Raw genomic sequence first — 14348 nt, 5'->3', positions numbered from 1 at the left:
TCACTGAGGATTTTCGTTCTTGTGAGTTCTTAGGGGTGGTTTTTTTTTTTTTTTTTTTGTAAATCTGGAGATTTTCTCAAGCTTTTTGATAGCACCTTGTTCATGGATAGTGCTCCGTCTTCTGCATTAGCATCAGGAACACCTGAACAGTAGAAACAAAAAGAAAGAAAACAGAATTCCATTTGATTCTGAATAGGCAACTCTTGATGACTCTATGGATAAACCTGTACAATTTAGAATAAATAATACAGCCCCTCTGTATTTGGGATTACCAAAAAAAAAAAAAAAGTTTCTTGAGCCTACCTGCATCTCTGGCTTTGAAAGTGAATGGCTGGATTTACATATCATTCTAACCCATGATTTCTTCGTCATGATGTGTGAAACCAGCTGTTATATTTGTAAAGTGTGATTTATGGTTTGGGGTTAAATTCAATACACCTGATTAAAAGTCAGTTGAAATAGAGCCTTGCAGGATATGTTGTTTACTTAAATAATGTGACCAATTCTTCCCAGTAGTACCTGGTGGAAAGGGCATGTTTGAATAGCTTTTTATTCTATTTTTTCATACCTATTCCTCCTCTCATTCTGTTCAGCTGCTTTGCTGGCAGAATAGTGCTAGCTAACTATAGCTGGCATCTAAGTGCTAATGTATCCCATAAGACTTTAGAATTTGGTAATGGACCTTGGCATTCAATATTTGTCAAACTTAAGCCATTACACAATTGCCTGTACACCATGAGATTTGAGTGACATCTTAATAGGTTTAACTTACTGAGCAACTGTATAAAAGATAGTGGACTTTTAGTTCATGTATGTAGTAATTTAAGCCCAAACATTTGAATCTATACCAATGGTAAAATACTGTAACTTACAATGTGCATGAATATGTTACATTCTACATTTTGTAATATGTGAATGCTGCTTTGGACAGTGGCTAATCACAGAGTGACTTTATTGTGTAGAGTTGTTTGCCATGTGGATTATGTCAATTAGCTAGAATTTCTGAACATGTCATAGTGCATGGAGATTTATAATGTTGTGTAGGCAATCCATATAACAAGCTATTTCATGCAAATGCCACATGAGAAATAATTGCTCTATATGCTTACTGCATGGAATCTATTTCAAGCTGCCTTTATGCACTAGTTATAATGTATAAATTAGAATTAAACCTTTCTCATTGGGATAATCTATGTTGTATAATATATCAATTTTTGCATATAGGCCCTTAGGATAGTCCTCAAACTTTCTTAAAAGTCTTTGAATAATATAAAATTCATCCTTCAGATTTATGCCTGTTATAAACTAGTGGTCCATATATTTCAAGACATTCATTTATTTAAATTGAATCTTAGATGATTAACATTACTTTGTCTCAGGATAGTTTGATGTATTTTAAACATATTTTAAACATCTAGGGAAAAAAACCTATATGTCTGTCTCACAGTACTTAGGTAGTATTTGCTTGGGTTTCTCTTCAGATTGTATAAATCTTTCACCATTTTTTTATTCCATAAACTTTATTTTTAAATTGTCAGTCCATTCAATTACACTTCAGTGCTTCCAACTTTCTCTTAAGATTGCTTTGAGTATGATTAAAAGCCTGTTGATTGGTGGTGGAAAAAAAAGAGGCAACTTGTCATCTTTTCAGTCTTGCCAATTTTTTTAGTTCAGATAAAGCAGTGTTATTAGAAAATACATATTTTTGTTGTAAAAGAAGATATATGAAAATATTCTATTTTGATTTTTGTTCATTTAAAATATATTCCCTGTATATTTGTTTAACAGTTAAACCCCACTGAAGCTATTTGTTTCTCAGTAACTAATCATGAGATTAAGTGACATCTTTCATTGGATTCAATAGACCTTATTTTTGAGTAAATCTGAAATCAGGATTAGCCCGTGCAGCGGATAGGTAACTGGATATTAACAACTGGATCATAGAAATACATTTTAGAACATTTGCATGAAATAGCTTGTTATATGGATTCTGTTTTTTCTGTCAGTGTTTTGGTACAGTATTTATTCCTGATATTTGTGGCAGTTAACTGCCGTATTGCAGTTAAATAATAATTAGACAGTTGAGTGCCATTCCAGTTCTAGCAGCAGTGTTGTAGAAATGCCAATCAAAATTTGTTCTTTGGGGGGCACCTTGGTTTTCTTACAGCTCCACAGAAGATGTTGAAATTAATTTCTCATAACCTATCAGTCAAGTGATGGATATTCATATGCCTTGAGTTCTTTTGCAAGCTGTTTAACGAACAACTTCATTTAATCTACTGGAATGAAATACAGTTTAAAAAAATGAGTGCAGGTGTTGTGAAATCTGCCAGTTTAATAAACTGCCATCCTGTATAAAGTGAAATGTATTTACAACATCAGTCTAGTCTGGACCAGAAAAACAGCAAAACTTTTAAAATGTGATACATTTGGCAAATTATACCAAAGAAAGTGTTGCCAGATTTCATTTTCATATTAAAAAAAGCTTCCTGCAAATGCATTTGCAGTGAGGGGCAGTGAGAAGTGGATACTAATTCTTCATAGTCATTTTTAAAGCTTTTGCGAATATATATATTGTTATATATAAATTTTATATATACATATCAATATCATTATATTGATATGTATATATAAAATTTTTGTTGCTTTTGCTGCTGCTGCCTTTTAATCAGGCGCGGAATTTGTCAAGCTTGATCTTCGCTCCTGATTTTGACAGATATAAAAAACTGGGCGACTTTCGCAAGCAAGCAGTAGCCTACTTTTTCTTATTGGCGGATTGATGCGAAGCGATTTAAATATTAAATGAGACCTTTTAAGGCAAGATCGTAGATGACATTAGTGAAAGGAAGGTGTCCGCGAGAGCGAGGGGGGCGGGAGATGAGTTGCATAGATGAGGTTAGTTTCCTGCTTGTTTCCTATTCAGCCTCGGTTCCTGTGCTTGACGTGAAAACTTTTAAGGTGGGAGGGAGGCGTCTTGTGTTAAGGTAGCCTTGAGAGAACGAAAACTACTAGCGCACGAAGGGCGTGGGTTTAGCAGGAGCGAAATGTGTGTCAGAGTCGATTTGAGCTACGTGTTCGTAAAACGAAACCATTGGACGTTGAGGAGGGGCGAATGTTGCCCGGACTTCCTGGCTGCGGGGGAGGAAGCAGAAGTTGTTTCTCTTGTCCCTTTAAGACCCTGTCGCTGCGAAAGGAAAGGAAAGAGGCGGGCGCAGTTGTGATGCGCCCGGACTTTGCGAGACGCCTAAAATAAACAACTTCCTTTCGCTGGAGTTTCTCGACTTCGGGGCTGCGCGAAGTCCGATGTGGGAGAGGGCGGAAAGGGACGCTTGAGTTTGGCTATTGCTTTGATGGCAATCTGGGGACGAGTTCGCCTTGAATTTGGCAAACGGGCTACAGAGAAGCACTTTTAATGGTTGGCTGCCGAGTCGGGATCTCAGATGACTACGGCCACATTAGTGTCGATCGTCTTGCCTCCCTTTCTTTAGCGGCAGCGGGAAAATGCTGGTGCGCTTCCCGAGCTAAGAGCGAACTGTGCCGACAACTCATCCGGCTTGTCCAGGAGATTAATGGGAGACAAAGGCGATGCGAGGCCTCTCGTTGTTATCCCCTGCGCGGTGCCCGTAGCGGCAGCCCCGGTTCAGCTCGGAGAGCGGGGAATTCTTGGGGAACTTCCTTAAGCGGCGGTGCCACCTTAAAGAGCCTGATGACTTTTCTCGTTACATTGTAGCAGCGGAAAGAATGTCGGCGCGGGCCGTGGCTGACGTCAGAGGGGAGCAACGCAGAGCGGCGGTGGCGGCGGCCAGCAGGCAGCAGCGGCGGCCCCGGCACGGAGGAGGCAGCGGCGAGAGCGGCCTCGGCCCCGCCACCACGATCCCCGCCAGTACAGCCACCGCCACCAGCGCAGCAATGGCGACCGTCGGGGAGCGCAGGTCTTTGCCTAGCCCGGAGGCAATGCTGGGGCAGCCCTGGAGCCATTGGGTCGATGCTGCTAAACTTCACGGGAACGATGGTGAGCGGGAGTCCCTTCTCCGTGGGGGAGGGGAAGAGAGGGGAGGGGTCTCGCCGGCAGCGGAAGGGTTAACACAGCTGGTCGCCTAACGTTCTTCTCCCGAATTGTCTGGTAATCTGTCCCAGAGTAAGACTGGGGGGGAGGGAGAGTTGGCCACGAAGGTCCTGTTTATGTCTCTACTCCACCTCGCACCCCTGACAGTATCATAGGTTTATAGGAAGGTAGGTCAGTCAGCAAATCTTGCCCAGGCAGGTGGCAGTACCTAGCTGACCTTGGTTGATTATGAAAACCTAAGCATGCTGGACTGGCTAGCACTTGGATGGGAGACCACCAGGAAATTCCAGAGCTCTAGGGTAGGCTGGGAATTTTTTTAAAAAGTCGTGGAAGAAGGCAGTGGCAATTCATTTCCATATTGCTGCCACGAAAACGGCATGGACATTTTGTATGAAAGCAACAGGAGTCCAGCTTGACTCAAGGAAGACTTTATGTTTAAATAATAGGGCATTTTTTGAAAAAGCTAGATCTCAGGTAAGTCCTGCAACTCATTTGTCATGACAACCAGGACAGCAGTTCCTATTTCTTGGTGTTTTTATTTCTATAATGATGACATCCTATAAAGCACATTTTGTTTGTAGTGGGATTTTTGAAGTCTACTGTACTCTTCCTTCAAATCACATGAAGCAAAAGACTTATAACTGTTCCTTTGGTCTATTTAGAAGTGTAATGAGATTCCAAGGGTATTTAATATAATATTAGCAGACATCATTTTATTTATTTATTTATAACATTTGTAGCTCGCCACTATTCCACAGGACTCTCAGTGGTTTTATAGAAATATGCAACCAAAGACATCCACAGTCAGTATTAAAGTAATAAAACATAGAAAAAAAACAAAACAAAAATCCACACATCAGATATTTTCAGCTGCTTCTGGAAGGCAGTTAAAAGTTAGAGCTGAGCTAAACTGAGCTGTAGTGGGAGGCCATTCTGGAGGGCTGGTGCTGCTTTGAAGAAGCAGCACCCCTGAGCTCCCCCTCCCCCCTGTGCCTCCTGAAAGTGGGGAATCAGTAGCTGCTTCTGGTAAGATCAAATTGGTTAGCCTGATTCCAGTGAATGGACACATTCTTGAAGGTAATGTGGTGTGAAATATAAAGGGCTTTATAGGTTAAACCAGCACTTTAAATGTTATTATTTTTATTTACTTATTCAAATTTGTTATAGCTGCCCAGCTCCAGTGGACTCTGGGTGCCATACAAAACCAAAAAAGATCCATAAAAACAGATAAAACATAAAACCACGCAGACAGCCCAAACTAAAAGGATCTTAAAAGCAACAGAAATCAAATAAAACAGCCCCCCCCCCCCGAAATACAGTAATACGTTAATCCCAGGCCTGGGACTAAAGCCAGGTTTCAAGCGCTTTCCAGAACCCCAGGAGAGAGGGTGCTGTCCTTATTACTGGGGAGATGCTGTTCCAGAGGGTGGGGACCATGACAGAGAAGGCACTGTCCTCGATCCTTCAATATGACATGTAACTTCAATTTAATTTAATTTAGTGCAACCAAATGCCAATAGGAAGCCAGTGCAGGACCCAAAGCTCTTGGTACTCCTACCAGAAAGTGCCAAATAGTGCTTAAGCTGCTACATTTTGAACAAAGTGAAACTTTTGAGTGGTCTTTAAAGGCAGTCCCATGTAGAGTGCTTTGCAGTAATCTAAGCAAGTGGTAATGAAGCCATATGTTGCTGTAGCAAGGTGCTCTTGCTTCAGATAGAGCCCCAATTGCCACACAAGCTGAAGCTGAACAAAGGCTCCCCCAGTAATGACCTCCACCTGCTGTTCAGGCAGGAACCTTGAGTCCAGGAGGACCCCAAAGTTGCAGACCTGCTCTTTCAGGGCCAGTGCTTCCATTTCTAGAGACATCACTGGAGTAGTCAGAGAACCATGATGGACAAATAGTCACTCTGTCTGGATAGGGTTCAATTTTAGCCCATCCAGATCTCAGCCTTCAGGTATGGCCCTGGATGAGTTTTAGTAGCATACTGATGGCACCGGATCACCAGATCACTCTCCCATTTTCATATTATAGTTGCTATGCTTAACAGTATGCCAACTGCAGGTTACATGGTATCAGAAAGCTGAGTTCTTTGGATTTACACATTCCTCTATTCTATCCTCCCGTTTTCACTTTAGTTAACTGCAGTTTGCCATGTTTGATGAAGCAACAAACTGTAATTAACAACATCCATGTTAAATTTAAAATAAATCGAGTGGAGTGATTTCTAAGTAAGCTTATTAAGGTTAACTATAGTTACTGGTTCAGAAGATATGGGGAACTGCAACTAAAAGTGGAAGCAAAAGTACCTTAAATCCTCCTTAGCTGCATGGGAGAAGGAGATGAGACAAGATAATGTAAACATGGCAGGAAGGTTGATATGCTCCTATAAATCATTCTTATGATAGAAATGATTCCACCCCTGGAAACCTATATTTTGTGGCATACTTGTGAATAAAAGCTGTAATATGGAAAGTATAATACATCCAAATACTGAATGAGCTCTTTTTTAACATATCAGAAATATCAGAGCACTGCACTAAGAATAAAGAAAGATGGGATGTAATACATAATAATCCCTATGACATGCATTTTTGAGCCATCAAAATAAGAAATAGATATTACAATAATAAAAAATAGGCTGCATTAAAACCATTATGTAATTTGTAGTAGCTTATACAAAATATGCTACCAAGAAGAAATATAAGGCAGTTTGCCATACAACAAAAATACAACTACATCCTGCAGAGCTTTATTTGGAAGAGATTTAAGAGTAGAAAATAAGCCTGCATAAAATAGGCAACATTTCAGATTGCCCATATCGGTATGTATATTCTAGCACAAAGACTTGATGTAGTATATCCACCTCTTGAACTGGTGAAGCCAAGGCCTCTTGCTAGGTTGAAGGTGCTGCTAAAATAGACATATTTAGGAACTTTTCTCTGTACCCCTACATCCTATATAAATGTTGAAGGCATTATCTGGAATCTCAACACCACAGTGGCTGACAATAATCTGCCAGCATGTGGGACAACCTGATCAAACACCTGTTTTTCAGTGAAAGCTGGTGAACCTTCAGGAACCCTACAGTGCTGGTCCTTCCATCTTTAGCTTTTTCCAGCCTGTAAATTCTAACATCTTACAGCTTGCCAGTTCTTGAGATAAGCACATTGATCTTGGCTTTAATGGAGGGTGGGTTCAGTTTAACCCTGAGGAGTTGGAGAATACACCTCATAAACTTGTTTCCCCTCAAATCTATGTTGCTTGTAGCATTTGAGCAGGGAGTTATTGATAACGCATTTGTGAATAGGATTAACTAACTGTCCTTTTCAGAATAAAAACTGTGGAGCTATTAGGTGAATCTGCCACTTTTTAAATAAGTGGAGGCTATTGATTCCAGTTCATGAGTATATCAAAGTCCAGTGTCAAGTTTTGAAAGAGAATACCTCTCCAGATGATGATTATTGCCTAGTAACTTATATTTTTTAGTCCATTTATGGCCATTTGCCACTACAGTGTATAGATAAAAAAGAGCTTATAGCTTATAACAATATACCAATTTGAAAATATTTTAACAAACATGTTTGGACCTAGTATTGATATGGCTTGGGATGTTGCTGTTATTCGTATTCAAAGGAAAGCATTCCAGAGCTAAGGAGCCAGTGCAGAGAAGTCCCTTTTCCTTGATGCAAGCCAAAGTTGGATGTAGAAAATTGATTTCTAATTCTCTTAAAATAAAATTATTTTTGTAACAGATGTTCCTTTAGTATTTGAATCCTAGATCATATTAAATAACTCTTTATTATATATGTTTGTTATAGTACTCACTTGCTTTTGAAGAGGGAAGGGACGCTTCTACTACATGTGTTTTGTATCTTAAGTATTTTTCCTATCAGATGAAGTTAAGCCATTTTATGTAAGATAGGGAGAAAGAGCACAGATAAATTCATTTTATATCATTGTTGCACTGAATGTTTTAGATTTAATCAGAATATAATTTGCTATGTAGCTGACACTGTAAAAGCAACTCCACATACTATAACATTTTTCTTTTGTTTGTCATATCCTCACAGGAGCAGCCTTGGAAGAAAATTTCAAGGAATATGGTAAAAACCGAGAAGCGATGCGACTTTGTAGGGAAGGTGAGCTTGACGTTGACAGATTTCCCACTTCGTGTGACAGTCAGTAAAACATACAGATGTACAGAATCTTATATGGGCCTGAATTTGCAACCCCAGACTATTGTAAATTTGAACTTCCAGAAATTATTAGAACCTTATATTTGTCTGAAACTACTACTATACATTTTCTTTTCTTTTTCAAAATTTCTATATAATTAAGAGTTATTCTTTTATTTATGAGTTATTTAATGTAATTTTGTCTTACATTAAATACATAATGTAATAACAAAAGCCAATAGAACTGACTGGTATCAGGACTTGTCTTATATATGCCAATTTGGAATTTTCATTGGCTTGCTCATCTTACAATAAATAGATTTGGCTCTGTGTAATTCTTGAAAGGTCAGGCAGAATGCTAAAGGAGGTACCCACTTTTCATGGGACGGTTGATTGTATGCCTAGCTTCATAGTGCACAAAGAACAGATCAAAAAGTAACACAAGACAAATTCTGCATTTCAGATCAAAGGATATTTTTGCCAGCATCTGGTTTTGAGATTAACAGACCTGTTCACTATAAAAATCCATAAGCAGAACACATCTGCAACAACTGTCTTGTAGTATAGCTATCTATGGGCAGTGTTTAGAGGCATAGCCTCCACGTTTAATAGATATTGACAGCATCGCTTTCTATGTACTTTTTTAGTTCTCTCAGCAACCTAAGCTGACAATCATTACCTCATATTTCAGTTATGGGTTCCACATTATAACTTTGATATATGGGAAAATGTCAGTTTTAGATTTCCTATTAGTGCATTGATTCATTTTAATTCGTAGAAAGTTAAAAGTGGGGAAAAATCTCTCTATCAACTTTATATGCCTCTGTCATTTTTCCACTTACCTTTGTTCTGCATTAAAAAGCTCCATGCATTGCAGTCTTTTATTTTTATTCCATCCTCTGATCATGTTAGTTGCCTTTTTTACGCATTTTTGAGCTCTGTATTATTATTACTTTTTTACTGTATTATTACTTTTCATTTTTATATATGAAAAGTAATAATACAGAGCTGAAAAATGTGTTAAAAAAGACAACTAATATGATCCAAAGGATGGAATAGAGGAATGGAATCAGGAGGATGAAATAGAAGAATGATTAATAGGTTTCCAAGTGTAATCACACCAGAGCCTTATATAAGGGGATTATGATATACTGGTGGTTTCTGTATAATGTGGGATTTTAATTTTGCAGTATATCTGAAGTTTTAATTAATCTATAGACTGATGTCTTCATGAAGATGTTTGAGCTACTCATCCTTTCCCGTTATGGGCTTTATTTATGTATTAGCAGTATATCCCACCTTTTGTTCAGGAGCTTAAGGTGATGTATGTAACACTCCTTCCCATTTTCCCCATACAACAACCCTCTGAGATAGGTTGGGCTGAGAGTGACTGGCTCAAAGTCACCCAGTGAGGTTCAGTGATTAAGAGAAGACTTAAACCTAGATCTCTCCAATGCCACTCACTTTCACCACTACGTAATATTTTACTTACTTATGTTTTTTGGGCTGGGTATATGTGGGGAGATATTTCCTAGCCAGATTTAATAAGTAGAGTTGAGTGGCATTGCAGTAACTAATTTTTTTTTTTTATTTCTCTTATAACTTCATCTTATGTACATCAAAAATGTATTTGCAACTCTGTTGAATGGATCTTTTGTGGTGTTAGTGCTTGTTGAATTTTACATCTTTTTTAGACTTTGCATGCTAGTTTAGCAGTTATTCAATGTTTTTCCACAGTGAATTTTTATTTTTTAAATCTTTGTTTATGATTCCAAGAAATTATAAAATGATTAAGGATATATAGCTGTCCTATAAATTTATGAAAATGTTGTTGACTTTTATACCTCTTGAAATGTTACCTGAAATCTTTGTTCTGTGCTAGAGAGAGGTAAAAAGACATTACAGAAAGGTACATGTATTGCTTTGCATAGTTCCTTAGTTTGTTGAACAAGTAGATATCTTTCCCCTCTTAATTAAGAACAGGTTAAGACTAGGTACACAGTGGAGATAGGAGCCATGCTTTCAAATGTATAGAACTGAAATTACATACTCTTTTTAAAAACATAAATATATATCATTTGCTTATATTTGCAGCCTCTTCAAGGGTTATAATTATAATTAGATGGTCTCTTGATATTTTTGATATGTAACTGTACACTTGTTGCCTTCTTGATATTTGATATTTCTTCTTCATCCTCTGAAAAGCTAAGATGCAAAATAGATCATGGACAAGCCTATTAGTTATCACATGGTTTCATTATTACAAATTTTACAATTTGTTATATACTAGAATATTTGCATTCTAACCAGTTTGCTTTCATTTGGGCTAAGAATAAATGCATTTAAATCTTTCCAAATACAGACCTCTCTGCAAAGCAATAGTTATATCCTCCTTTCTCAACAAAAAAAGTTCCCCTTCACTGTTTTCTCTCTGAAACATGGTATTCAGTATTTACCATTATTTAAAGGAAAGGGGTTTTCTTTACAAATTATATATTTTACTCTTATGAAGTACTCTAGTTATCAGAAACACATTTTTGCTGTCGTATCACAAATGAGTCTGTGGGAGAAGTAGTTCAGCAGCAGAATGGGATAGAATCAGTATTGTTTTTAGAAGTAAGATTAAACTGGCTTTTCAGACAGACAGAATATCAAGCAATGCTTTCCATCTAATTGCATTGTTCCTTTTCAGTTTGACAAGTTAACAGCAGATAAAATTACTACTTTCAGCTAATTGGACCTGTAAGTGAGGGTCGATTCTCAAGGTTCTTCTATAAGGATTCCATGGAAGTGTGTGACTTGTGTCCTGGAAATGCAACTGTGTCTGTGAGTGGTTGGAGGTCCAAAAGAGAGACTTCAGTTGCCAGCAAAACTTGTTTTGAGCATAAATGTGAGCCTTGCTGTACAAGAGTAACAACAATTCAATCAGAAATTGACAAGTTGGATAAATTTTCAAGCCTATGCTCCTTGTCTTAGTTCTTAATAAATGCCTTTGATATCTAAATAAGTTTAGATATCCTCTGTGATTGTTCTAGAACCTTTTTCATCCTGTGTTCTCCTAATGTGTTAGATAACTCTCATAATGCCTGTCTAGAAACTAGCTGAGGATAGCTGCTATATAAAGATAAGTAGAAATTATGTAAACACAAAACAGTTGTTAGGCCATATCAAATCAAATCTTTATTATGGTCCTAGACCAGCATAAGGAGGGTGAGGTAACTCATTAAAAAGAACCATAAAGGATCTAAAATATACATCTAGAGTGAAAATGAAAACTTCAATAAATTATTATTAAAATATAAAAAGAATTTTAAAAAGTTAGAAGGTATAACGTATATAAATTATCATTTTTATATATTTTTTTAGTTTTTAATCTAAAAGAAGGGGTAGGGGAGCATAAAAATTTAGTATATAGGAGATGATATTGTTACAAACACTCTAATATGACCAAGTAGGTGCTCATTAGATTTAGTTTATAAAGTTGAGCCCCAAGCACAAGCCATCGTCTGACAAATTTTGAGCACTGCTGCACAGAACCTGGCAGTATTGTATGTTGTGGCAGGGTTGGTATCTGAAAGTAACAGGGGCATATAAAATTGTCTTGTGCACCCTGGATATTTATGTAGTAATGGTGAGATGAGGCTAGTGTGAACATCTCTGTAGTACAGACAGTGGAGAAAGCACATGCTCTCTTGTTTCTGTGCATCCAGTCACAGGGGCATTGTCTCTCTGAGTAAGGAATCTTCCTGTATTGGCCTTCAAAGACAGCTGTGGGGAGGGCATAACATCGTGCCAGAGTAAAGGCCCTTCTGTGTTTAGATATTTTGAATTTAGTTAGGTATGCTATGCGGGAGGCAGAGTTGTTAGGCCATATAATATTCTAGGAGTTAATAGTACATAACAGTTGATAAAAATGTTTGTTAGGGTTTATTAGATTTGTGTTAGAAAATTATTAAATAAAATCTTTCTGAACAGGAGGTAATTCTCTAAGAGAGAGTACTGTTACTTTCTCAATGCCCTGGTTTTGATTCTGCAGTTTTTTTAACCTATTAAAGGGAAGAGCCATTAGCCGTTGATGCTGTGTATGTCAAAGCAGCATCTCTTCTCTCTCCCTTTGGAAGAAACAGACATGTAACATTTTACAAGCCAAGAAGTAGTAGATGCTTGGCAGCATTTTTTGCCTTTTTTTTTTTTTTTTTGGTCTAAACTACGGGATTCTGTATGAACATTTTCTTTGAAAAATACATGAGATGATTTAGATATTCATTCTATGTTTTTTGTATATCTTGAGCATTCTTAACTCCAGAAAGTTATTATATAATAAACTTGCTTAAAATCATATTTAGCAGGAAGCCGCATTGGATAGGCTTCCAGCTGTTGGCTATCATGTTTCCCTCTTTAGCTAAAAACCACTAGTAACATATTTAAAAACAAAAGAAAAACTATTTTGGCCTTCAGTGGTTAACTGGATGCCAAAAAGAAACCCACAAGCAGACATGAGGAACATGTTTTTCTTCCTATTCATGTTTTTCATAACTGATATCAAAAGACCTACTAGAAATAATATATTAGGGTGCTTGAATATGGAGCAAAATTATTGCAAGGTATAGAGCTGAGGATTCCCAGAAGATAAACAGTGGCAAGGGAAAAATTAAATGCAGAAGTTACTAGACACATACTCTTTTGTTATATACCTTCTTTCGTTGTAAGCCAACTAAATTTAGAATAGGCTTTAGAAAATAAGTTACTAGTGTCAGCACATTAACTACAAGCATGTATAACAAATCAGTTTTACATAGAGTGATGAAGATAATATGGATGAGTGCCACTCTCAAAAGTGACTATTAAGACCATTTTTAGTTTACATATTGCTGCACAGCATGGATCTGATGTTTTTGTAGAAACTCTCTCAAATAATGACCTAATTTTGACTTAATAAAACTCCGTTTTTTCATTTTGAAATAATCATGCATATACCAACAGTAGTATCCTTAATGGATAAAATGCTTGATGATTATATCTTCATACATTAAAACTACAGTTCAGTGAAAAAATAATACTTGTTCACACTAGTGTATTGCATGTTGGATTATTTTGTTTATGAAATAAATGAAGCGTACATTGAAGTCAGGCTTTTGTACATCATTGTGGCCCATGTGAAGCTCTAATAACTTTCAGTGGCAAAACTTCAAAAAATTTGAAAGGGAGCAAATACTTTTTCATAAGCAGTATGTATATGTATGTATTTATGTAGATTTTAAAGGTATGTGCTTAGTAGAGCCTTATCAATTTTTTTGGTGTATTGCAGAGTTTTTGAAATTTTGCTTTAATCTGATAAATGAATTTATAAAATTTACCCCCCCTCCCCCCAATCATCTCCCACGGATAAAACAAATGATTTCACTAAGGTGGGTTTGGCAAAAGATAAATATACCACTTTAATAATTAAATTTTAATCTGTATATAAAACAAAACAATGATAGGACCTTGCAAATTTATGGAATAATATCTTCTCTTTGGAGATAAACAATACTTTCCATAAAATAATTACATTTAAAACCAATTTTTTAGTGGGAAGGATGAGCTTGCTTATCTTGGTTTTATTTTTGAAGCAGCCACTTATTTCTCATTCCACATTTGGGGATGGGGTTAATATTTGTTCTTTATAGCAGCAGCTATAGTAAATTCTGACTTTGCTACCAGCTTGTCAGTGCAGAACAGGAGCAAATTCTGACAGTGCTCCAGGTGCTGAGTGTACATGCCATGAGACTTGCTCACCCAAAGGTGGAGCTCTGTCATCACTCTCTGCAGGTTTTGTCTTGGCAAGACAAATTCTGACAGTGATCCAGCACTGCATGTGCAAGCTAGGAAGTTTGAACATGGAAAGCTGGAGCCTTTTAAGGCTGCGCTCCAGTCCCTCTGATTTTCTTTTACAACCACACAACTGGCTTGTCAAGCCAGAGTAGGAGTTAGACAATGATTCCAACTTTTAAGTGCAAATCATGAGACTTCTGAACACAAAGCTGGAACCCTGATAGAACTCGCTCCATGCTTTATTTGGATATGCTTGCTGTTGGCTTGCTCCAAGACAACAGTAGCAAATTCT

The 14348-nt window shown here is 37.3% G+C and overlaps 1 protein-coding gene across 6 annotated transcripts in view; it reads left to right on the top strand.

Annotated features, from left to right (window-relative positions):
• The window catches only part of ATXN7 (ataxin 7), a 129156-nt gene that overhangs the window by 38083 nt on the left and 76725 nt on the right, over nucleotides 1-14348 (top strand). For all 6 annotated transcript variants that reach the window (XM_088134407.1, XM_088134406.1, XM_088134409.1 and 3 more), the window contains 2 exons: nucleotides 3731-4012; nucleotides 8138-8206. In XM_088134407.1, the coding sequence (XP_087990533.1) occupies nucleotides 3742-4012; nucleotides 8138-8206 (340 nt within the window). In that variant the 5' untranslated portion in view covers nucleotides 3731-3741. The remainder of the gene's footprint in view (nucleotides 1-3730; nucleotides 4013-8137; nucleotides 8207-14348) is intronic.

Source organism: Python bivittatus, unplaced genomic scaffold (genome assembly GCF_059951505.1).
Source record: "Python bivittatus isolate LINGU-HERP-01145 unplaced genomic scaffold, Pbiv_v1 ctg000080_np1212, whole genome shotgun sequence".
Taxonomy (NCBI): Eukaryota; Metazoa; Chordata; class Lepidosauria; order Squamata; family Pythonidae; genus Python; species Python bivittatus.
Note: the sequence above shows the minus strand (reverse complement) of the source record. Positions and strands in the feature narration are given on the sequence as shown.